Source organism: Nesoenas mayeri, assembly GCF_963082525.1.
Source record: "Nesoenas mayeri genome assembly, chromosome: 2".
NCBI lineage: Eukaryota > Metazoa > Chordata > Aves > Columbiformes > Columbidae > Nesoenas > Nesoenas mayeri.
The window spans coordinates 101,641,021-101,667,009 of record NC_137543.1 but is presented as its reverse complement, the minus strand read 5'-3'; the positions used below and the strand labels follow the sequence as shown (position 1 = coordinate 101,667,009).

At 42.9% G+C, this 25,989-nt stretch overlaps 1 protein-coding gene across 2 annotated transcripts in view; it reads right to left on the bottom strand.

The window, feature by feature from the left end:
- Nucleotides 1–25,989, bottom strand: part of NFATC1 (nuclear factor of activated T cells 1) — a gene marked incomplete at both ends in the record, with an annotated part of 112,838 nt that overhangs the window by 46,231 nt on the left and 40,618 nt on the right. For both annotated transcript variants that reach the window (XM_080339112.1, XM_080339113.1), the window contains 3 exons: nucleotides 15,486–15,626; nucleotides 18,091–18,263; nucleotides 21,443–21,645. In XM_080339112.1, coding sequence (XP_080195238.1) covers nucleotides 15,486–15,626; nucleotides 18,091–18,263; nucleotides 21,443–21,645 — 517 coding nt within the window. The remainder of the gene's footprint in view (nucleotides 1–15,485; nucleotides 15,627–18,090; nucleotides 18,264–21,442; nucleotides 21,646–25,989) is intronic.

Here is a 25,989-nt window from a genome sequence, read left to right as displayed (position 1 = left end):
TGCCCAACCCAAGGCCATCTGAGTAACCTGGGATGGGAGCCCACTTAGGATTTTTTAAGGGAGGAGCCACAATCCAGAGTGCATGATAATACGATGGGGGAAAGCCACCATGAGATTATTCTGCCACTAGTTTGGACAAATTATGCAATTGCTCTACACTTCAGTTCCCCACACTTTCAGGCAAAAAACCTACTACCTGTGAGGCCATTTGATTATTACCTATGCAGTAAGTCATATTCAACACTAATATTAAACAAAACAAAACAAGTAGTTTTAAGGAAGCTCCTCAGCCATGCAGTATTTGATTTTAACATACTCCTAGTCTGGCTTGTCATAATTCTGCTGATTGGAACAAAAGGCAAGGCTAATTGGCTGGTAAATATAGCTTTTTACTCTATTTTAAACTTGGTTTAGCTCAGCTACAGCAGCTCCACATACAATGTTCTGGAGCTGCTTCTAGTGGTGTGTTGGTTCCTCCAAATGTACTGTATTTCTGTTTCAAGTAACTCAGATTTAAGACACAGCTATCACGTTTTCTGGAGACCTGTCTTTTGGAAGAAATCGGTTTTGTCTGGGTCATTTTTTCTGTGCCTCACTGATACAGGAGTCACTGGTCAATAACAGTTTTTTTCTCCTTCCTTGAGGCTTCAAAACTCAACACCAAGGAAATTAGAAAAATCATACAAAACATAAGGTTTCCATTCTGCAGGCCTAGAGAAACACAAATGTGTACTAAAGGCCACAAGCAGACTGCTGTCTAAGTAGGACAGTGGGGACACGTAGCTTCATGAGTCCCACCACTGTCAGATGTCACTGGACTGAAAGGGAAAATGAGCCTTCATGTCATCTCCTTTGTATATTTATTGCAGCATCGGGACATGCAAATGCAAATATTAGCTATTTTGAACTTCATCACATAGATGTGGGACTGCCTTAGAAAAACAGCTCTCAGCAAGGTAAAACAGTGAATGCATTTTTTCTTCTCTCTTCACTTTTATGGCCAGGATGGAGGTGACGCATTTGGAACTGCCTGATTTATTACAAATGTCTGTAAATAATACTTTTGTGTACAGCTGTCTTACTGTGAAAGGAATGCTGCTGAGGGACTAGCCCTGGCAATTGTTTTAACATCCAAAACCCCCTTCTATTTAACATATGGAAAGAAGTGCAACGTGAAAGCTGCAGCACAAATAGCACAGTGGATTTGGCAGGTCTTTCTGTAGGAAACAATTAGCAGATCTACCCTTAGTTTCTTCCTACATTTTGAATTGTGACACTGGAAAAAGGAATCCCTTCAATTGGTACTGCCACGTTCAGCTGTGGGGAAAGAAGGAGCAGCCAGACCAGGTTCTAGTCTCCTTAATGATGCCTTTTGAGAGCACCAGCGATGGAGCAGACTTCTCAGGAGGACTGGTGATTGCAATTTATTCAACAGATGCTTCCCCCAAGCTGTCAGTAGAAAAATCCTGACTGAAATTCAGCCAGCCAGGACACATCCATTGTCTGAAAGCAGCCTCCTTTATCTCCCACCCTATCCCTACAGAGCCCCTGTAAACCTCTCTCTCCCCGCCACCATCCCAGTTAATTCAATCAGTTGTAACACAACACTATCACACATTTTGCAAAGTCTAGGAACCTCTGCTTTGTAAGGGGTTTGTTCGCATATTTTTTTAAACCTACAGACGTCCAGACTAGTAGTTAACATGTGTTCAATTTGCCTTTGTAAAGGGATTACCAGAAGTTCAGGTTTTTTGCTATGTTTAATTTCTACTTTGCAAGACGAATTATTTGGTTCAGATTTCTGGTTTTTATTTCCTGTCGATACTTCAGCAAAATTCAAAACTACTCCATGTCTAGCTAATCTTTCAATTACCTCATGCAGCTCTGCCTTTATGCACTTTTGAAATTTTTATGATGACAAAGAGAGTTTGTTCAGAAATATTTTAAGTGCTGTAATCTAAACTATTGGAAAAATAAAAATCCAGAGCTGTGGCTTGTCTTTAGAAGCTAATAAGAACAATACAGGTTTCACTCCAAGAAATTCCCTTGAGACTGTCCAGACCATCACTGCTCAGTGACTGAGGGGAAGAGAGGGAAGAAGTAGGGAACAGACAACTCATTAACAGCTAGTGACATTTCATTTAACAAAAACACAGGGAGGAAAAGTTGTTATGAAGCAGAGACAGAAAAAAAAAAAAAAGAAGACAATTCCTCATATTACGTCTGGTGAACCAAGAGGGAAATCTCAACGCCCACGGACTGGGACCAGCTCCAGGAGGGAAACCTTAGACCACTACGTCAACCTCTTACAGTAAACATGTTTTGCAGGTTTACACAATTCAGCTGAAATTTAAAATAAATAAATTAAAAAAAAAAAAAAAAAAAAAAAGACAGAGAGAAAGGAATAATGGCTCCAAAGGGTCTGTGGGAGCCTGAGGCATCAAGACAATCTGCCTGCACCAGAGAAAATGCTTTTGCCCCCTGTGCCCATGGACTGGGGGCCCTGGTGAGCAGGCGGGATGCTGCCTCCCATCAGCGTGTGCTGGAGGAGAGAGGGCTGCTCAACCACAAAAGTTTCCATTGTACGCCTGCCACATCTGCAGCAGCCCGCCTGGTCCCGGGCCGAGGCAACTCCCTCCTGGCCGCCAGCCAACCAAAGTACACCAGAGCAATTTATACCTTTCCAAAATGCAAATAATTCAAATTACAGACATAACACAAAGCTGAAGCAGACACATTTCAGGCATTCCCGTTAAAGTTTACTCTCTGGAATTACCGTACCCAAATGGACAGTTGTTATACGGGGAGTGGGGGGAAGGTGGAGACAGGAGAGGAAGGAGAGGAGGAGGCAGGGAGGAAAAGAAAGGAGAAAAAGGCTTTTCCAAAGGTCTCATTTCATTCGCTTTCATTTTGCTATTTACTTTCACGAAGTAATAAGAAGTATCTTCTCCAAACCAAATGCCTGGCTTTGTTGTGACATTTTTAAGGTTTATATTGCACTATTTTGAACAGAAAGACATCTCTTTATACAGCTAAAAAGTTGTGTCAAGGTATTATATTGGATTTGGTTTATTTTGGGGGATTTTTATAAAAGACAAATAAAAACAAAACATCCACGCACAGAATCGCAGTGCCAAAAGCCCTACAGAGTCCCCGGCAGAGTGCCCCGCTCCCCGAGTGCCAGCAGCAGCGGCAAAGCCAAGACCCGTGCTGATGGTTGGAGGGACCCTTGGATCCTTCCTCCTCCCAAGACCTCCTGTTTTGCACAGGCTCTCTGACGGTGCTGGGGCTCAGCGCTCAACTGATAAGTGGCCATCAGCACTGTTGCCAGCTGAAGACGCTGCGTTTTGTCAGGAAGTCTGACATTTACAGACCGATCGCTGTTATTTATAGCTGTCCCTGCTTTGGGAGCACTTCACCACCGGCTGCTTCGGCCTTTTATTTTTTTTCAATGCTGTGACACTTGGAGTACCTGGGATGGCTAATAACAAAAACACTGCAAACTGAGCTATGTGGGGTGGATTTTCAGCTTTGCAAAGCATAAATACCCTGTTTTAACATGCGGTGGCTGAATGGTGAATGGGCCTTTGTAGTCTGCTCTTATCAGCCCCTCGCTCCAGTGGTAAAGGAAACTGCGCACAAGTCCAGAAGTAAAAATACTCTAATTCATCAGGGAATTCCCTGCAGTATGAGTCACTGAACGGCTTCCCCACCACACCCAGCTACAAGTTTTCCACATAAAAAGGCACTGTAGAGGCCTGTTTTAACACAGAAACAGTGCTAAAAAATAGTGGTGTAAATCTAGTGGCATCAGTTATTCACACATAGAGCCCAGCAAAACACAACATGAGGCTTTTTCTTTATGGAAGAGCAACACAAAGAGCTATAAAGACTTTACAATGAAATTTTTCTACCATCTTCCCCTCCTTGCTGCCCATGAGGACAGATACCCCAGGGTCTCCATGGCTGGGTAGACCTTCATACACCAGGGAACTGCAAGCATAGTGCCAGCAGTTTGCAGGCTCTCAACAGGCAAATCATCAGTGTGACTTCCATTACAGATCGATGGATGCCAGAGATGGGGGAAGAATATATAGTACCAAAAAAGCCCCAAGCCTGGAAACCCAGGAAGGTATAACATCTGGCAACCACTTAAACCTTGCCTCTATGAAACAGGCATAATGGGAGCGTTCAGATACATTTAAGTTCTTTCGCTTTACTACGGGAGATTAAAATAGTCTATATTCTTTAGTAGTCCTGTGTTCACTTGAGATATGAGAAAAATAGACATTATCTAGGATTTCACTGCCTCTACACAGTGTACATTTCATACGCTTCCAGCCCATGGCTCAATAGAGTTTGACGGCACTGGCTGGACTGTAAATCTGTATTTACATTCATATATTGCAACTAAGATGTTGAAACTGGCTCTACCCTCCCAAAGGAATCCACTACTTGATTAACGTGCTGTGAGATTACCCTAAACAATAATGCCTATATTACATTCCAGATTACTTTAACATGTCCACAACAGGCAGGGCACAGATGCAATGCAGAATGATTATACAGTATAATTTTGAGGTGTTCTGCAAAGGTTGTCTACCTTCCTATTTGGTCTTGTTAATGCATATTCAAATCCTTTGGGAGCGAAGGATTTGTAAGTTTTCAATTTGCACTCCAACCTCTTTTCCCTGGGAAGTACACTTACGGCGCTGAGGCGACTGATCAGGGAACAGGTCAGAAGGAAAATATGGGTTTCCAGACACAGAATAGGATGAAGACTTAGGCGAAGTCTTGTCATTCACACTTAAAAGTCATCCAGTTTTGTGCAGAGATGCTCTTAGCTTCCAGGTGTGGAGTAGGCTGGGCAAGGTCTGTGCCGTGGCTGGCAATGAGAGAGGTGAAGAGGCAGCTCTGTTGCTTGGAGAGCACTCCCCATGCCAGCCTTGGGCATGACCCACTGGCCCTGTCTCACCAGCTGGCGGATATGCATTGGTGTGGGTGTACTAGTGGATTTTGCTCCAGGGACAGCAGCCTCTCAGATCTGGGGATGCCACAAGGAGCCAGGGCACTTTTCTAGGCTGGTCTTGCAGGCATCTGGCAGTGAACGTTCCCCAGCTGGACATCAGCATGGGTGGGAGTCTCTGTCTGTGTTTACACACTGGACTTTTTCAAGGGACAGGCTATAAAGGATGAACCGACACTAGTCAAGCAGTCTGCCATGGGACAGATAGGGAAGATGGGGCAGAAAGAGAGCAAGAAAACATTCAGAAATGCAGAGGGAGTGGAGAATAAGTATCTGCAATGTAAGGAGCCAGGACCTTTCTTTTGACTGCCTCAGTGGCCCCTCCCTTTCTTGAGATCTGCTGTTTCCTAAGGCTCTGTGAGGAGGGAGATGCCTCCCAGTCATGTGTGTGTCCAGAGCCACCTGCAGAGCAGCTCCACCTCCTGCTGCCACTCCTGCTGGTGCTGTGGCCTTCTTGCTGCCTGGCACCTCGTCCCCGTCTGCCTCTCCAGCCACCTTGATCTCCCTTGTGCTCTTCCACTACTTTTGCTATGAGACCACACAGTTGGTCTGATTGTCACCTACTTTATTTCCCTCTTCTTTGCCAGGAAAACCCCAGCTGTTCTTCTCTGCCCTCCTCACAACCTACTGTCCTGCTACAGAGACTTCCCCCATAGCTTTGCTTCCCGTCCCTGGCATGTCTTCTGGCATGCATCAGTCCATGTGCAGCAGGGTTCATGCATAACTGACCTATTTGTATTTCCACATCAAAGCTGCTATATTTGTTTGTCTTCTCACAAGTGTTTTTGGAGCATATGGATTTTGTCCATTCCTCCAGTTATACATTTTTGCAGTATTGAGCTGGATATTATGTAGACTTAGGTGTGTCTGTCATGCATATGATGCTCTCAAGTTACTTCTTCTCTCTTTTTTACCTTAACAATAAAAAAGTCATGCAGCAACCAGGTGACAAAAATCCACTGCAAACTGTATCTTACAGTACTTGGGCATCTGTGCCATGCATGCGCTTCCTCTTTGGTTGCTCATCTGGGCAAGCCAAAAGCTGAGGGACTCACTTTCCCTAAACAGTGATCCTCTTTACCTGCTTTTACCACAATATGCCTAACAGACTTAATTATTCTGACTTCAAGTGTTTGCAAATGAACAGCAATTTTAGTCCAGGTGATTTAAAGGAGGCACTGTGCTGACAACTGATGGATCAGGGGTCATTTTGAGCCAAAACCATTGGAATGACCTGCCAGATCCTATTTTCAGCAGAATGGAAGCTGGTTGTCCAATTTATGCTCTCTGGCACCTCCCTCTATTCAAATTGCTGTTGGTTTGAGGGATTTATTTAATAACACTCACTAATTCCAGGTCTAAGACACTCAACTTCCAAGTAAAACTGCAGGCTGACATCCCTGCAAAATCTCTCTAGAGCAGGCAGGTCAAACCGAACACAGCCAGCACAGCCACCCACAAGCAGACATGAAAATACTTCACCCTGACTTTGGTTATGTCTGTGTCACCTCCCTGCCTTCACAATTTTATTGTACTTTCCTCAGAGAACTTCTAGTAGGCTGAACCTGTGATTTTGCAGCTGAAATTAAGTAAAATATTCCTGGTCCATCTTCTTCAGTCTGATCTGTCTCATATTTTCTCAGAGACTATTGCAGTAACAAACCTCACAGCCAGTTTAAAACAAGTTCCAAATTTTCCTTCCATGAACAGTTCTTTTCCTCTACTAGTGTGCTTTATGCCAACACCACCACCTGTACTCCTACTTCTTTCTCATCTTAAGATGTTTCATCCAAATGCTTCTTGATTATTTTTTAAGACACAAACTCATTTTATCTATACGGCCACACCTCATCTTCAAGATACATTGCCTTATGGCAGCCCATCATAACTTTTTAGCAGAGTTTAAACATAAACTTTTGAATGGCATTGTTAGTTTTTCCAGCTCATTGTCCCCTCATGTCTCTTTTCTTGTTTCTCTTGTTCAAGAAGGTTGGGCTCAATCTTAGAGGTCCCTGCTCCTCTCCTCTGATTATCTGCCTTGGCATCAGGTTTCCAAGGCACACCTTGGAAAAGTCATACCTCTCTATCCCTTTCTTAAACACCACTGTACTTTCTTCCACATATTGCTCTTGAAGGTGTAATCTTACTCCCTCAAGAGCTGTACAAGGAATGTGCTCCTCCTCCCTCAGCTCTCCCCAGTTTTCCTGTGATGCCCACCTGAGATATAAACCAACTTTTAATGATGTCAGGGAAGCAATAGGAGACAATGGCTTGTGTTTTTCCATAAGATGTAGACAATCCCTCCAAAAACTAAGTACTACGGAGGTATCCCCTTGTATTGGTTTATGTGGCAAGGTTCTGTAGCGGTGGGGCTGCAGAGGTGGCCTCTTTGAGAAGATGGTAGAAGCTGTCCCCATGTCAGACAGTCAGCTCCAGCCAGCTCCAAGATGGACCCACCACTGGCTAAAGCTGAGCCCATCAGCAAAGCTGGTGGTACCTAATACTTAAGAAGGGGTATAAAAATGCTGTATAGCCACTGTTAGAAAGAGAGAGGAGTAAGAACATGTGAGAGGGGCAACTCTGCAGACACCCAGGTCAGTGAAGAAGGAGGAGCAGTAGGTGCTCCAGGCCCCTGAGCAGAGATTCCCTTGCAGCCCATGGTGAGGACCATGGTGAGGCAGGTTTTCCCTCTGCAGCCCATGGACACAACCACACCAGAGCAGACACCCACCCTGCAGCCCATGCAGAGCCCACACTCTTGAAGCAGGCTCCTGCCAGGAGCTGCAGCCTGTGAAGAGGAGCCCACACTGAAGCAGGTTTTCTGTCAGGAACTGTGGCCGTGGGGGACCCATACTGGAGTAATCTGTTCTCAAAGGACTGAACCTCATGGAGGGGACTCATACTGCAGCAGTTAATTAATGAGGGACTGTATCCCATGGGAGGGACCTATGCTGTAGCAGGGGAACAGTGAGGGGAGAGAGGAGCCATTGTGGACTGACCACAGCCCCTATTCCCCAACCCCTGTGCCACTCAGGGGGAGGAGGTGGAAGTTGGAAATGAAGGAGTGAAGTTGAGCTTGCGAAGGGAGGAGGGGGTAAAGGTGGTTTTCAGTTTTGCCTTTGTTTCTCACTATCCTACGCTATTTTTAATTGGCAATAAATTATTTTCCACAAGTGGAGTCTGTTTTGCCTGTGACAGTAACTGGCAAGCAATCTCCCTACCTTTATCTTGACCCATGAGCTTTTTCATCTTATTTTCTCCCCTGTGTTCTCTTGAGGAGAGGAAGTGAGAGAGTGGCTTGGTGGGTACCTGGAAGCCAGCCAAGGTCAACCCACCACACTCTGTTCCTCTACTATCTTTGGGCACTGATTGCTTCATTAGACTCTCAGCTTTCTGGTAAGGGCTGTGAATTCCTTCATGTTTGGACAGAGGGTCCTACTGGAACAGTAACAATAAAAAACTATCTGAAACCTTGTGCTAGTTATAAAAGCCCAGAGACAAAGCTTCGATTGCACAGATACAGCTGCTTGAAGCCACTTAGTCTGGCAAAAACATGAAAGAATAGACTTCAAGCATTCAGTCGCAGTTTCTATAATAATTAAAAATTTACAGGATTACTCAGACAAGTGACTTTTAACTAGAGACCATATGGTTATTCCTTATTTCTCTGTGATTGATTGATCTCATTCTTCACTGTGAGAGCAACACCTTGGATGAGGTTTGTTGCCACTGATACCATCTCATGCATATGGCTGCTGTCCCACTCTGTCTTCACCATTTCCTAGACTAAACAGCCAGGAAAAACTGAAACATGCTGACATTTCCTACAAGCCACATCACTGCTCCTGCATGCGCGTGAAAGGATTCCACCATCAAATGACTCCACCATTTGATGACACTATTTGCCCAAGGATATCTATTTCTGGGCAGTGGCCAGAAACCCCTTCAGCTATCAATATATCTCTAGGAAATAGGTTCAAGTGACCGTCACATGAACTCCGTGCTCCCAACTTGTATGCCTTTGAAGTTTCCAGTTTATCTAGTTTCCAGAATTTTTAACCTCACTGCGCATGAGTCAGTGTGCAACTACTCACTGCCAACTGGAAGGTGTGTGCCAAACTTGGATAAAAAGACAGCTAAAGACAAAATTATGTAGTATCTGTCCATCTGACTAGAGGGGGAAAGGGAATTTTGCCACTTGCTTATTTATTATGTGAGCTACAGTATGATTACCAGTGTGAAACATGACCCCTTTTTGGCCTGTTGCCCCCAAACTGTGACTGCTACTGGCAATGGAAAGAGCAATGGAAAGATCTCTGAGAATGTAAGATCTTTTACCAAATGGAGCTCTGCCAAGACGCAGGTCACCCGTCTCCCCATCACATCACGTCAAAACAGAGTCCAAACCCTGAGCTCCGAAGTGCAGCTGAGTCAAACCAAAAACCCACATGCTTCCCCAACGCATCTGCTCCATCCACATGTCCCTCAAATGTTTTGTCAACATATGATTTTCCAGAACTTTTAATAAGTTCTCCTGGAGCTAAAATACTGCACTTGCATTACCTGCTGTACAACAAGGTAGCTTTTGCTCACACAGCTTACAGGAAACAGAACTGAATTTCTCATACTGACATTTGTACCTTAAAGCAGCAACCGATTGATTCCAATCTTTGCCAGAGACAATGAAATATGAGAGGAGAAAAAAACCTGTGAAATGCTTGAGTGGACACTTTAATTCATGCAGCTTCCTCTTTTCCATATCGCATTTACTTCGTGCAAATATTTGGCTGACCAAGCTTGACCACACATCTAATGGGACGCAAACTGTAAGCTTTCCCATCTGAAATACTTGTAGAAAAGCATTATTTCCCTTGGCATATACACCAAAACATTTGGTGATTTCACCCATGTATCTTTCATCTACTCTAGCATAACTATTACCATGCCATGTCAGTGCCTTCATTTTCTAAGAGCAAAACCTGTTCCAGCAGGGAAGAGGAACAGTTTTGACAGAAAAATCCATTTAACAAAATGAAAACAACAGCAGAATGAACAGTCTGCAGCAACAATTAAACTGAAAAACTCTTTAATTGTTTGAAAATATTCAAGAAGAAAAAAAAACCCTGGAGGAAATGTTGCTTAGGTGCTGTCTATTTCTCTGTCTTTCAGGACCTTGAGCTTCAAAGGCTTTGGGCGCAATAGCTGAGGATATTATGCAATTAGGTTACAGAGTGTGTAGGTACTAAGATCACTGTTGATTTGAAGGCCAAGTAATTAACACCACCTTCAAAACCATTGAAGTTGGTAAGCCTGGAGTTACTCAGAGATACAGTGTTACAAGTTGTGAACTCTATTAATGTTCATCAAAGAGAGCGATGCATCTACAGGGAGGGGAATTTGTCAGAAGGAAGCTCAAATGTAGGCCTTTGACCAGGAAAAAATGGCCCTCAACAACCCAGAATCAGAATTTCAAAGTCAGTGTTATTTGAGAGACTAATCCTGTAGTGAAGCTGCATGTTACATTTCTGCCTTTTCACTCTTTAAAACTCTTGCTTTGAGCTCTGGTCACTAAGCACAAAACCAAAGAAATGGGTTTGGAGCTCTAACTCAACTAGTGGAAACTGAACTGAAAAGTAATTAATAATTGTACACCAAATATCCATTTCTTCTTATAGATTGCAACTTGCTAATAATGATTTCAGTCAATTTAACCTGATCTCTTAGGTATGTCTAGACTTGGCCAATTCCGTTAATCCAGCAATACTTGAGCTAGCTCCAGTGCCAAAACCATTCTAGCTACAGGAGCAAGGAGCAATTTTTGAGCAAGGAGCTATTTTTGGGGTAGATTAACTCTTTCAGATCTTAGTGCAAGACTCTCTCTAAATCACAGAATACCTTGGGCAACTCAATAACATCCTAGAGCTTGCCAGAAGACATACCCATAACTTCCCTGTGCCTTGGTGCTTGGGATATTGGCTTTGTGTCTCATCAGTGAGCTGTTGCTCGTCAGTTACAGGAAACATTCTGTGAACTGAGTGAAAAGAAACTAGGATTTTTCCACAGCACTCGTTTTTATAGATCACTAATCATATTGTGATATACTAGGAGCCAGTAGTCTGGTCATTTCTGTTAGGCTTTTGTGCTGCTTTGTGTTCAGTAACTCAGATTACCTTTCAAAAACTAGCTTTAAAAACAAATACACAGTGTTTATAGAAGTTGTTACCAAGAAAAGGTAGCTGACAGATATATAGTCCTTAAAACACACTCTCCAAACACTTCTGCATTTTCCAAACCTCCCTCAAGATTTTTGTAGCCTGTTACATTCATAATCTAGAAATGACATAAGTTTTAAAAAGATAAGTAAATAAATCAGTGTCTTTTATTATATTTCGAGATCGCAATTTGTACACTTGCAGATGCATGTGTTAGACAGGAAACATTTTGTCCCTCCTAGCCAAACACCTCCTCCCATAGCTAATAAATATCAACTTCATTTCATCCACTTCTGTAACTAAAATGCACACCTTGCCTCCACAGCGAATACCAGCATCTAGCCATCAAGGGCCCTTGCCAGTAAGAAGTTGCAGACTTTTTTATATTTTAGCAAGTGCTAATTCTTCTGATGAAAACCAGATCGGTGTTGGATGTCCTAAACCTAGAACCCAACAACCATGACATGCAGGCTCACAAGACCCTTTTGAAACTCAGGAAGATAAAAGCGTGACTACAAAGAGAGACAGAAAGTAAAAGAAGATAAGAAAAACAATTATTAGTGTAATCTGTAAGACACAAAGTCATCATGGGACTACACAGTCTAAGGAAATTCTGCATTTAGAAGAGTGAACCTCACAAAGCACATTCAGCATTCCCATTTTTACTACCATTAGGTTTCTCGGACGGTCATTATAAACCATCGTTCATCACTGGAAAATATGGGCTGATATTCAAGCAATAAAACATTGACCAAAATCACATAAAATAAGGACTCACTGCAACACATGAGAACCTTTTTATGGTACTGTAAAAGGCTTGAGCAAATTCTAGTCCACTTCTGAAAAAACTCATTATTTATCCAAAGGGGTGCCTTCTGCCTGAGTGCTGGACCACAGCATGAGGGGTTCTCCTTTTTGAGGAGGTCTTTGCAAGCATTCCTCCCACAGCCCTTTCAGTGCACCTTCATCCCTCAGCTGCCTCACTCCTCTGTGAGACATAGAGTTGCAGGGCTGCAAAGCACATTTTGCCCTGTTTCATATGCTTCTTGGCTGAAAAGCAGTCAGTAAGGAGTTAAGCTGAGAGCACCAAGCGCAGCCTCCTCAGTTGAAGGATCGATTTGATCATTCTTCAGGGATTCCCTCTTGTATGAGTCACTGCTCAGACAGACTCCCCACGCAAGGAGGCCAGGATAATGCCATTCCTCCAGAGACTACAACAGCTGAGGGCTAGCCCTCAAGACAGAGAGCTTAGGACTTATGCTTGGAAAAACATTCAGTGGACCACAATCCACTCAGCAGACTTAAAGAAATTATTCAGACAGAAGGAGAGGGGGGGGAAAAGGCAAACAAAAAGTGTTCTCAAACTCTTTGCGTTAACCTGTTAAGTATGCAAACTAGCATGAATTAGACGAGTTCCTGGAGACTGCCTCCAGCTTCAGGACCCAGCCCAAGTGAGGGCTGAAGACATGAGCTCATGCAGTATAATATTTAGGTTTTATAGAAAAGATACACTCTCTTTATGAGTGCAATGATACCTCTGACCTATTACTTTGTAATAGATGAGTTTGGCAGCTACCCAGTAGGAACGTGATTAACATTTCAAATTCAAAAACAAAAGCAGTAACAGCAGCAAAACTAATGAATGTCTCCAGCAAATCACAACAGTTCATAACCAGCTTTCTAAGAGAAAGAGAAACTATGCTGATGTTCCCTGTCTCGACCTACTTTCACAGATGTGCAAAAACTGACAGGGAAAGCAACACCACCTGCTGATTTTCAGAAGTGAAGGCTGGTAATAACTTATTCATTTGACATTATATACAGCTCAAAATTAAATAAAATTAAATACTCTGCTCAAAAATTGAGCCAGAGCAGTCTGCCACTAAGGCAACAATACACCATGATTATTTGTTTCCAGTGCATTGAGCTGTGTTAGTCAAGGTAGCACATATCAAACAAGCTCTACAAATTGTTCAGCTCAGATCAGCTGGCAACTTTGCTTTTTGTGTGCCATTCCTAGTGACACAATTGCAACTCCTGGAGATGCCAAACACTCTCAACTTTAAAGGTTTGGCTCCTGCAGTGTTCCCCCATGAGGCAATACTGCCCTGCAAATGTAACAAATCTCCCCTGAGACTACTAAAACCAGGGAGGACAGTTTCAGAGCAGATCTTTCAGTACTGACTTAATGATCTTGATTACTCTTCAATGACAGCAGCTCACTGACTGACTCCTGCGGAGTTGTCCCCTGCTCCATGACAGGAGGAAGAGTTGAGGAGGATCTCCAGTGGTGCTTCAGGTAGAAGACACACTCCTGCAGTGGTCCTTTCTGCCAACCCATGCACTCAAAGATTTCACCCCAGGAGTTTTTTAGGGTGACAGGCAAGGCCTTTTGATCATTTTCTTCATCAGCACACCTAGTGTGCAGCACTGCACTCCTTCATCTCTCACGATGTTTAAAAAATGTCATATAAATTATTTTCTATCTATAATATGTCTTTGCACATCCTCAAATTCCTGTTGCCTGAGGGAGGTATCTGTGTGGTTCAGAAGTACAAGGCTGTCCCCATTCTTCATTTTGTAATTTAAGTCTATACATTGAACATGCTGCTTTTGGTGTACTTAATGCTAAGGGAGACAGTGTCCAAATCCAACACTGTGGTACTTGCTGGTGAGCAAGTAGCATCACCGTCATAATCCTTTGGAACACAATACTTCAAAAATTTTCAACTCCATAATGGAAGAGGAGAGAAAATAAGTATGAAGGAAAGCACCTTTTAACGTGGTTTCCTTTCCGTAATGTGACAGATTGAGCACTCTGCTCCTGACATGTCACTCTAACCCACTTCTGTGCAGCAAAGGAAGTTTAAATATAGAGAGTCATGTTCTTCCCTCATGGTATGCAGAGTTCACAGTTTTTTTCATGGAAATACCAGCTTTTTTCCCTTTTTAAAACTTTCTTAAGAAACAAAAAGGGTATTCTGCTCATCTCACAGCCACAATCAGACTGCACATGGTGCAGTGCTTGGGGGTGACAGGAACTGCGCTGACCAGCTCTCATGGAGGACCTGGGGCATTATCCCTGCCCTACACACACTTTTGGTGACTTAAACCTCACCGACCCAGGACTCTGCTGGGGAACTTCAGGGAAGTCTTCTGCTCTTCCCCTGAGTCCACTGAGCTGGCACCTACTCAGATGTCTCTGCCTCCAGAGCCTGCCCTGCTCACCCTGTCATCCCTTCTCATGCCTGGCTTCCCACACCACCAGCAGTGGCTGTGGGTAGAAGAACAGCACGAGAACCTTGTGGACATAGAGGGTTAAACGGGAGCAGTGTCAAAGCTGGCTCTGGCGGCCTGAGGAGTGCCCAAGACAGTTTAAAGTTCGGGGGGGGTTTCAGCCGGCAGCTGAGGAATCCATAGCTTGTGCCAGCACCACGGAAACCCTTTCCAAAACAAGACTTAAAACTACCCTTAACGATCTCATTTCAGAGCCTGACTTTGACGCACAGCTCCGCTCTCACCGCCTTTTCCTGACGGGGCATTCATGCCTGTTATGCATTATCACCCTGTGACCCATCGCCCCTGCAGACACCTCCTGCTCCAGCCCCAGCTGCCACCACACACCGCTTGCCCTGCTTCAGCCTGGCCTGGGACCCTTCCCTGGGAGGGCCTGTCCCACCACCAATGCACTGCAGTAGTGCTGTGCACTGGGGGAGCTGGCAGTAGTACTTCCCTAGTCCTCAAGATAAACCACAAATCTCTCCTTTCCAATGAATGCATGTGCTCTGCAAGTCCTCCTCAAGCAGGGGACTGTATGCACCACCAGTCTCGACTGTCAGACAGAGACACACGTGCACATACCCTTCACCAGCAACACCAGTCCCTCTTCCACAAATTACAGAAAGGTTTAACAAGATGCACCACCTTGCAGGTTTTACACGGACACGTCACCTGAAGTTTCAAACACCTTTTACAGGTCCTACCCAGTACAGACACGGTTTGCTACAAAACAAATGCCCAACTTCGACTTTCAATGTCGCTATTGTCTACCTGTGACTACACCTGCCATAGTGTGAAACCTCAGCATTAGGCACAGCTCAGATCACTTTCACAGCTTTGCCCAGTGACATGGAAAACATATTACGTGCAGAAGAAAATGTCATTACCATATTTGTGCTTTCATCATTTGGCAAAGATTTCATAACAGGAAAAAAAGGCAGACTGGAGTCTAGATTGAAAAGGCATACCTGGTGCTTTCTCCACAAAGATTACTTTGGAGTCTTGCAGAAAGTTATGGCCAGTCAGTATCATTTTTTTCCCTCCAGTAACAGGAAAGCTGTCAGTACTTTGCTTCTCCACCAGAGGCAGTTCTTGGGCAGATCTCTGAGCTGGAGAATTATAAAGAAGATAAAAAAAAAAAAAACAGACCAAAAGCAACCACAAAACACACACACACACACACAAATAAGTATTGCATTAGTGAGTAACTTAATGCTTACCCTCATAAGCTAAGCTGTGTTTGATACAGAAACAAAGAAAGGTCAGACGGTTTGGAGGAAACATGATCGGTTTTCAAGTGCCTTGATTGCAAACAATAGGGTTATCGCCATGATTGTAAACAATAGGGTTATCAAATATAGCAGTACAGATTCAAAAGGCTCTCAAATAATAAGCTGGTTTAAAACTCAGCTTGACCTGTACTATATCAAAAAGTATATTTTTATTGAAATTCCTTTATTTAAAATCATTTTCTCTTATCTATAACATATATGCTGTGTGTTTACAAGGCACACATGACAAGATGACCATCCAGATCCAAAATATGTTTCAGTCACGAAACACTGTATTGCCAATTCTGCAAACTGTCCTGCACCAGAAGCAGTAGCCATGGGCCTCGCGATCCAGCAAAAGTTCAGCATTCAGACAGTGTATTTCCACTGGCACCTGAGTGCCAAAGCACACGTGGATCCATGCAAACAGAACTGGGTATTCTTGTGGTACATATTTTATCTCACCCAACTGGTACATGAAGCAAGCGTGGCTGTGCTTCAAAGGATGACGTGACATTTTATCCAGATTACATGGTTCCTCCTGGTGTCACATGCATTAAGACATGCATGAAGTTTTTGGCACCAGTTTATTCCACATTCTGCTCTAGAAACAACACTAGTGCTTATTTTTTCTCCTGTTTTTTGCTCCTTTCAGGGGGCACATACCATGCTTTTGCTCGTTACACAACCCTCAAAACTGTGGTTCGCGATACAAATTCAATCAGGCTTTGTATTTAGTAGCTTCCTGAGCTTGGCACCTTTGTACAGACCAGTTCAGGATGTATTTATATTGCACCTTATCCTGCTATACAGCAACTGAAAAACTCTCATCAACTTGAACAGCAGAATGATGAAACCATGACTCCTGACATTTTTCTCTTTGCCTGTTAGCCTAGAAATTGCCCTTGAATAAGAAACAAATGGGAAATCATTCATTTCATACATACCCTGGACAGAAGACAGGGTTTTATGCCAGTCTACCTGCTATATGTAAAAAGGCTCTGCTGTTCTTCAAAAAAAACCACAGGCTTATCTTAATGTAACTCCCCAGTGCCAATACTGATTTGTTTATTTAAATTAATGACTGTGTGAGAGAGAAGCTACCACTGCTGGTCTAATTGCACTGCCCTTTCCTACAACTTCAGCCTCTCTTGCAGATTCAGACTACCAGAGTGGCCATGGTGCTATCCTAGGCAAAAGGATGGAGTACTGTCACTGGTCTGAAAGTCTGTCACTGGTTTTGCAAGAGGAACACAGGTATGTTCTTTCCTACAGCCTCTCTATCAACAATCCCTGAAAAAGTACTATGCTTACAAGAGATCAAATGTTGACATGCTCCAGGACCTGCCAGACAACATTGCATGGGTCTCCAGCCTGGCAATGACGTAGGAACAAGAGTGAACATGACCCTCCACCACGCATGGGGCTAGAGATGGTCAAGCTTTCCTCCCCCTCACTTCTGCTCCCCACCCCCAGAGCTCACTCCCCACATACCCACCAAACATTAAGTTACTCCCTACACTGTTGGCATCAGAAAGATGCACTTTGTGGAATCCAACAAAACCTTAAAAACTGTTTCAGTACATCCAGCTGACCAAATCAGCAATGAGAGTTCGACTGAAATTCAATTTCCACCACTTATGCTGAAATGTTAAAGCTACACAAAGCAAATAGATTTTGTTTTGTGTTGGGGAGGCTGATGAGGCTCACAGAGCAAGAATGATATAGGTTTCTTAGGAGAGTGCCCCAGTGCATCTGATAAAAAGTAGTCTGTTCAATCAGAGAGACCCCAGCACAGAAGCCTGGTTTCTGGAGGTTTTCTGAAGCCACAGGCAGCTTGTGCCACTGTGTCAGCTCTAGTATACTGCTAGCTCTGCATCAAAGGGTTTGAGATTTTGCTTGCTGGTTTTTGCTTTATGATATGGAGACAGAGAATGAATAGGACATGACAGCTGTTTTCCAAAACTCCTATAGCAGTTACCTGTACGACAGGGAGTCACCAAAAAAAAAAAAAAAAAGAAAAAAAGAAAAAAAGCCTTGTCACTCTCAGGTCCATTATTAGTTTAGTTTAAGTGCACTCCACTGTTGTTTTAAGTGTGTTCTTTTCTATAGTAATCAATGTACAAAACTACACATCTTTTTCTAAGTGTTTTATCTTCAGTATAAACCACTTTTGGAAAGCAGATCAAGATTCACCAACTAGACAGGCAAAGCGACACCGATGTAAAGCATGTCAGTGGACAAAGACTGCATGTGGGGTAGCACAATATCCAGCAAGAGAAGGATTTTTGTTGCTACTTACAGCACTCGATGGGGTTGGAGGCTATTTGCAAGGAGAGGGTCCTGCCATTGGCCTGCGGGATATGAACCCTGAAAACCAGTCGCACGCGCGTGTTCTTCCGACCGATGTCTGTCTCTCCCTTGCGCAGCTCAATGTCAGAGTTTCGGAGCTTTAATATCCCAGCACAGTCGATGCTATCCAAAAGGAAACATAGAGCAACTCAGTTTACTTCAAGCAGACTTCAGGAAGACATAAGAATGCAATATCTTCCGTCTCTCCCATACATCCCCTCTTAAAAATATGAGTCGGACACAATCTGATAACCAGGCTGAACACTGCAGACTTTGTTAAGCCTAGTACTTGCATCCACAAGTAGCTAAGTTGGGGCTGTCTGTAGTACCAGGTAGTAGATGCTCTTGAGCACACAAATTTAGGATGTTACTTCAGTTCCCCGAGGAAGAAGATCCAAAAGATCCTTCCTCTCCAAGACATCCTGTAAGGATGGCGCTTACAGATTAACCAAAGCCCAAAGAAATAGCGAGACTAGAAAAGTCAATGGGATGAAACAGTAGTGCACAAAGTGTTACTGACCTAGACCCACTTGGTTACTAAATATTTCACTTGTTACAGCTAATTTGGAGAAAAATCTGACATGATTTTTATTCCAGGGCAAAGTCCTGAAAATGCTTATTAATGAGCACAGCTCTTCCTAAGGTCAGCTCCACTGTCAATGTGTTTGTATTTGAATGAGCTGGAAATACTCCCAAGCTGAGCACTGAGACAAAGTTCTGCATGAAAAAACCTAAATCAGAGTCTTCCCTCCACATTAGAGAAAAACATGCTTTTTGTCATATAGAACTATGACTATTTCTGACCTTTTTCTCCTATTTTTAAATTTCAGGTTTCTCCAGGATGAGTTTACAAGTCAGAATTTTTGTCAAAGCAAATTTCAACAGAGGAAGTTCCCAGAACAAAAGGTATACAAACATACACACTCAAAAACCTACTGCAAAAATGCCTACGCTTTGGCCACAACTACAAAGCCTACATGGCAATTTCTTCTTCTGGGTACTGCTCTCTGGCATGCATTTTTTTACACTGGATATGCATAGTTTAATTTTATTTTGCATTCAAAGAGCTTAATTCCCCCTCCAGACCTTTGAAGTTCTGGTCTGAAGCAAACTGCAAACAAGAACTACGGCAGCATGGTTTGATTTACCTTTTTTCTAAAGTATGGATTTCAAATAACAAAAAGGCCCTTGCTGATACAATCAAAGAAACTAATGGAAGTATTAAAGCTTCTCAACAATGCATATTAGCAGGTCAAGCCATAAGAATCACCAAGTATTTGTACCTGTGTCAAAAATCTACGCAAAGATCCATTCAATAAGGAAGGAAAAGCATGCTTCTCAGATAAATAAAAGGTAGTCAACAACAATTTTTTTCAGAGCCAATAAAGTTCAGAGGAGAAAAAACGTTTAAATTCAGGCTTGTAAATCATGGACATTAAAATCTGAAGACAACAGGAGTAGCTAAAAGTGCAAAAGTTTAAATGTGCAGATGAGCTTCAGTGTTTCACTGAACCAAGGCCTGAATACACAAAGTATATGTGAGAAAAGTCCTTGACTCCAAATTTCAATTCATTGTTAGTGATACAGGAGGTTTTAGGCTACTGATGTGTAAGGCTTGTATATGCCAAAGCATTGTCTATGGTTCTTGAGAAAGCTCTACTATGACCTGGAACGCACGTCACAAAAATATTCATCTTGGTTCTTGAACTGTGTAACTACCTTTATTATAGGGAGAAAGATGATTGAAATGGTAATAATACTCCTAGGTGGCCAAAAATGTGATTCAACCTGGACAAATAAAGATGCAAATAAATATTGCGTAGGTACAAATTGGTGAAATTTCAATAACCTCAATGGAGTCGTGACAGCTTATGATGACAGCAAATGGGGGCAATAATTTTGCAGGCTTGCCATGACTTTTAACACAATGCACTGACAGAGGTCCTCAGGTCTCGAGTGACAACCCTAAGCCCAGCTGGCAATGCAGCTAAACACATTCTAACTCTCTATTTACATGAGGCACTCCAGGGCATGCTGTACATGACACTGCAAAACAGCTTCTAATAACCACTAGATGCAGAAAGACTTCAGGTGTCTGATACCATCTTCCACTTCATTAAGGTGCAGAAAACTGTATGAATAACCAGGAGTGAAACTGTGATTTTAGTAAGCTCCCTGGGATTTTCCCATGGTATTTGGCTTGGTGGGGCTGGGATTTCTTGCTTGCTTTCTGTCTGTCCACCTACTTATCTTTCTATCTACCTATACATACACACAAAGGTGCACGCATCTGCATAAGAATATGAATACACTCACATTTATAGACATACCAAGAGCTGTACACACACACACAAGTACACACAAATTCCTCCCAAGGTAGACACCTCAGATAAGGGTCAGCATCATTTGAATGAGGAAGGAGACACATCAAATAAGGGCTAGGATCATTCAAATGAGGAGGCAGAGAGAATGGGATTAAATAATGTGAAGGGTCTCATGTATGTCACATACACAGATGGTTATATGACCCTTTATACACAATCCTGTAATGAAATTTCCCTGTGTATAATGGACCTAAGAGACACTTAATTATCATTTAGACTCCTGCAAATGCAGAGATCCTAAGACATTCATGCCTGCTTTTCTGCATAGGACAAAACTTAACCCAGTTTAGTAACTCCAGTCTGTAAGCTGTATCACCTTTACTCCTCTTCTTAGTTCTAGAAGCTTTGATTCTAAACAAATGCTGTGAAAAATGCTGATTTTTATTATGTAAGAAATAAAAGTGGATTTATTAATCTCAGAAACCACCAGGGCATTTGGAAATGCTCTCTAAGAGTTTCCTTTGACACCCAAAGATAAATTTTAATAGGTCCTGTTCCTTGTGCTAGTGTGTATAGGAGCAAGAGGTGTCACATTTAGAAACTAAATGCAGGAGCTGAGGTAGGAGATATTTACAGCTTGGTAACTGAGATACTTATTTTAAATGGCAAATAAGCACATTGGCTGAAACTCTAGAATGAAAGCAATCAGTTGTCATAAATATTTGTGAAGTTCATTTTGTTTTTAAGCTGATTAGAGGCAATTTGTCCTGGCAAAGTTGTGAAAGCGTACTATTACAGAGATAATTTTATTTAAAAAAAAAAAAAAAAATATATATATATATATATATATATATAGGAAAAAGAAAATTGTGTACAGGGAAAAAAACAAAACAAAACAAAACACACCAACACATAAGTAATCAAGTGAGATGACCAAGAGGAAATTGCTAGGAGTCAGATATGGTGCCTGGGTCTTACATTGCTCTCATGTTGTTCTCTGGAAGAAGTGGAATTTCCAGGACTTTGGTGTTGGAAAGTATTGTTTCATGGCTGGTGGTGGAAACAGTCTTCCCGGTGATCCGATGAACCTGGTAGAAGGCATGGGGTCGCAGCAGGCGGTCGTCTGCAGTCCCAATGAACAGCTGTAGCGTAAGCGGCTCGCTTTCTAAGTAACCATGTAGCTGGCAAGAGAACAGAAAACGCCCACTGAGCACCATGCATGTAAACTGCTAGGAATCAATTAAACTTTTATAAGCAGGAGAACCTAATTCAAGGAGAGAACTTGTGACAGGTGCTATGTGTTAAGTTTCCCCCTTCCATTTTTCCTGTAACGTAATATTGGTACAATAAAAAGGTGCACTCAGAAAATGTCTCATTATCCTAAAGGACCTGAGGCACTTTAGATGGGGTGAGCTTTTGAGCACTCCTGCTGCATCCACAGAAAGCTTTGCATAAATTCTGCTGTGGCATTCAAAAAAAAAAAACCAACAAACCACAACGAAGTCAGTGTTCCCTCCCAGTATGTAGGGTGGCAAAACCGACAGAGTTTGCAAGTGGAAAGGATGCAGCTCACCCATCCTTAAGCTTCCCAGGCTGTCCTTTGTGCAGCAGCAGGCTGCTGCTCATGACACATCCCCTCATTAACTGATTTTTATGCTGGTAAATGCCTCCTGGGACAGTGTGGAGACAGATCACATATACACGACTAGTAGCTCACCATGTGTGTCAAATTCTTGTTATAATCGCACAAAAATCTCAGTGAGGCTACTGAGCTTGACTTGAACCTCATCCATGTTACAGTGACTGCTCTGATGACAAGTTATTTCTGCCACAAGCTGGGGATGGAGCAGGAGCAGAGTCTGACCTTATCCCCATCATCTCCTGAAGAAGCTGCTCCGGGTTCATGCTGGTATGAAGGAGACTATGGGTCTCCCCATGTCTGGGGACAGCTCCAACCTCTGCTTAACGCTGCCACCTGACATTGGAAAACGAGTCTCAAAAATCTCAAAATGAACCTCAAAAATCATTATCTTGCAGCAGTTAGCTGCAATGCCTCATCCCACGGGAAGGGAGGATGCAGCAACTAGGATGCAGCAAGAGGAGCATGGGTGAGGTGAGCTGTCCTGGGGGATGCACCATCACAGAGCAAACCTGTTCGCTTTGTTGTAGGCTTAGTTACTTCTGAGAATGGTTCAGGTGGGTTTGGGCATGAGTTACCTACCATCACTGCACCATAACTAAATCTGACAAATCAAAATTAGACCACTGATCATAATCTGGTGAGGTGCAACATTTTTAATTTATGGTGCATGCAAGTACAAAGATAAACACAGCTGAAAGCAAGTAGTGAAAACCATATAAAATGTTGATATTTGTGTTTTGCTTGCTTTCACTCTCCTTTAATCTTAAAAAGTAATTTGTAGCTTCATAATAACATAAGATCTATCTCTTCAGGGTATTTTACCATCTGACAACAGGAATGCAATTAAGAATAGAGATCTTGAGTCACTTTTGCTCCTTGAGCATTGCAAAATTCTGGTGAGTGCAAACACAGGCACGAAGCCTCCCCACTGCTATCAAACATGCTGATGGCAACAGGAATGCACAATGGCAATGGTTCAGGTACCATGGTGACCAATGCATGAGCAAGGAAGGATGTTGTGCCTCTCCAACCACTAATCGGGCATTCTGCAGACTTTTCACCCTATGCTTTGGTCAGAAGAGCCAAGAGGAAAACAGGGGGTTGTGGTATGATATGGGGGATTTCCGTATGAGGACTCTCAAACTGAAAAGATATTAGCAGCCATTTGAAAAATCTGCAAAATGATGGAGAGAGAAAAGTAGAGCCAAGCCTGCAAGCTGGCTTCAGCCGGGTGCTGTGGGCTGCACGGTTCAGTTCAGCCCCATATGAGACAGTCACCTCCTGTGACTCTTGATACCTACATTAGTGGTATGCTGCAAAAAGAGGGCTTTTTGGCTTTAACCCCCGACATGTGGACATGCAGCCTGAGGTGCTGGTGGGCGATCACAGGTGCACTCCCATCACAAACAGTGACCATGGGGAAGCCACCGTCCTACTTACGACCACCATGTGCCCCCACCTCGCAGCCCTGGCTGGACATGACTACCACTGGCATGCATGAGTGGGGCTGGCAGAGTGACCTGGATTTGGCCCAGGCTGATCTCACCCCCCTCTGGCATCTCCAGAACCTCAGCGGCAAAGCTGAGGTAATGGAGGAGACCCAAAGTACAGCAGGGTATTTTTGATCAAGAGCAGCATGCAGGTTTTCAGAGTGGAAAAATAAGACAGTGTGACACACCAGCTGATTAGGTTTCTATGCATTACCAGTGGTCACTTCTCTAACTCGTCATGGATGGTACTTTTTATGGAGAGTATAAAATTAAAACAAACACATATTGAATTACAAGGCTACTTTAAAGTTAAAAATAGACTAGCAAGTAACCCAAACCTCAACTCAGCAAAAGCAAAATCATACACTGAAGTACCCATATGTTTTACTAAATCCAGGCAAAGGAGTCAAAAAATGTTGGTCTTGCATTGGGTTCTGCTATTTCAGGCTTTATCTTTAAATATGAACTCAGTTACTACTATATCTTGTAACCCACTGCTGAGTCTCAGCTTGTGCTTTTCCCACAGGTTTCCTACAGGAGGCAACTGAACACTCAAAGACCTCAGCTTTGCCCACCTGCCCTCGCCCAAGAAGGGTTCACATGTCCACATAAGATCTCAGATGAATGTTTTGCCTTGTTTTACAAGGTTTGTGATCTTTAAACAAAATTTATATTACTTTTTTTGGTTAGTTTTCTATGATTGCTTGTTTTAGGGACCTGTCCTACAGTCATGCTGGGCTTGCCTTTGGATCCATTACCCACAGTTACCTATTCACTGTCAACTACTTCTGTACCTGAAGATAATAGTGGCTACTGCACTGAATGAATATGAGTTTTCGAGAGCTGGGAAGGGCCAAAAATGTACAGAAAGACTAATGTAATCACTATACTGTTGATTCTGCTGCCCTCAAAACAAGCAAAATCCAGACTCACTGTTATGTTTTATGTCATATGCTGCAGTAAAAGGCATCTGATCTGCAATATGTATTACCCTTTGAGTTGTACCCATTGCATGACATTATTTACTTTTACATTTGGTCACATAACTGTGTAAGCTAACAGAAGCAATAAAAGAAAACAACGCAAGGAGTAACATTTGAAGGGGCACCTACTATGGATGAATAATTTTAGATTATGCACCCAGTGCATGATTTCTGTGACAGCAGTGTTGAGCTCTGTGAGTTTTTGGCATGATGTACTTGTCTAAAGAATGGGCAAGATTTTGCTTATTCTCAGCTGGGTGCAGCGAGCATATTCTGCAGCTCCCTCAAGGTATAAGAAAGCGGTATTACGGAGTCATTTGGCAAGACGAGGAGGAGAGCAGCGTCAGGAAAGGCAGAGCTGCGGTACTCTAGGCTGTTATATTTGTCAACAGGTAAAGGGAATATCAAATAAGAAAAGTAAAATGGGACAGAGGAAAACGACGGGGATTGATTCTTTTTCATAGTGAGGAAAGATCTCACGCATTCACATCCATGCATATTTTCCACGCATGCTCTCAAATACTGTACTTGGTGGTATAATAATTCTGTTTCCTCGCGTGTGACATGGGATGCATGCATCAGACACCCTATTTTTATCTTTTTCTCTGTGTAGCACAGTCCAAAGCTCTTCTCTTAATAACTCAGTGGCTGAGTAAGGGTGACAAAGGCTGCTTTTGGGTATGGCATTCATAATAAAGGATGTGCCTTTCCTACCAAGCATGCTTTGCTTGGCAATACATAGATCCAAGTGGAAAGAGCTGTACATTCCCCTGCTGTGAAAGTGTAAAAGGATGTAGGCACACAATGTTCCTGAATGAGTTTTCCTTCCCAAATAAAGGTGAGGATACATCAGTCACCTGGTTAAGTACAAAGGAAAGATGCAGGCAAAACTTAAGAATGCAGATAAGACCTCCGTAGTCAACGGTTTTGGTTTTGAAAGCAGGTCATATTCTTTTGTTCTGATCAACCACTGACTACTCTGCTCTTTCCTTTTCCTGTTAAAAATATTTGAACGGGTCTCAAGTGATATTTGCATTTATACTATCTGAAGCTGCTAAGACCAAAATCAGACTTAATTGTGGGCCTGTTTCACATTCCTCTAATTCTATCAAAAAGCGATGCAGTCACTAGTAATTAACTCCAGAACAGGACCGATCACAGTTAAGCTCTTTGTCACCTTACATCATTTTACGCAAGAGGGAGGGAAAGGCTGTGCCAGCTCCACCGCACCAAACTTTCCCTGGGATTCCTACACCTCTCCATCATCACTTTCACAACACCCTCTCCTACCGACACGTCTTGATTCTCACCAGTAGATTGCTGCTCATCTCAGCACAGGATGCCAAAGCAAACCCCAGCCTTTCCCTAGGGAGACACGCGATGCATCAGGGCTGAATGTTTTCATGCATC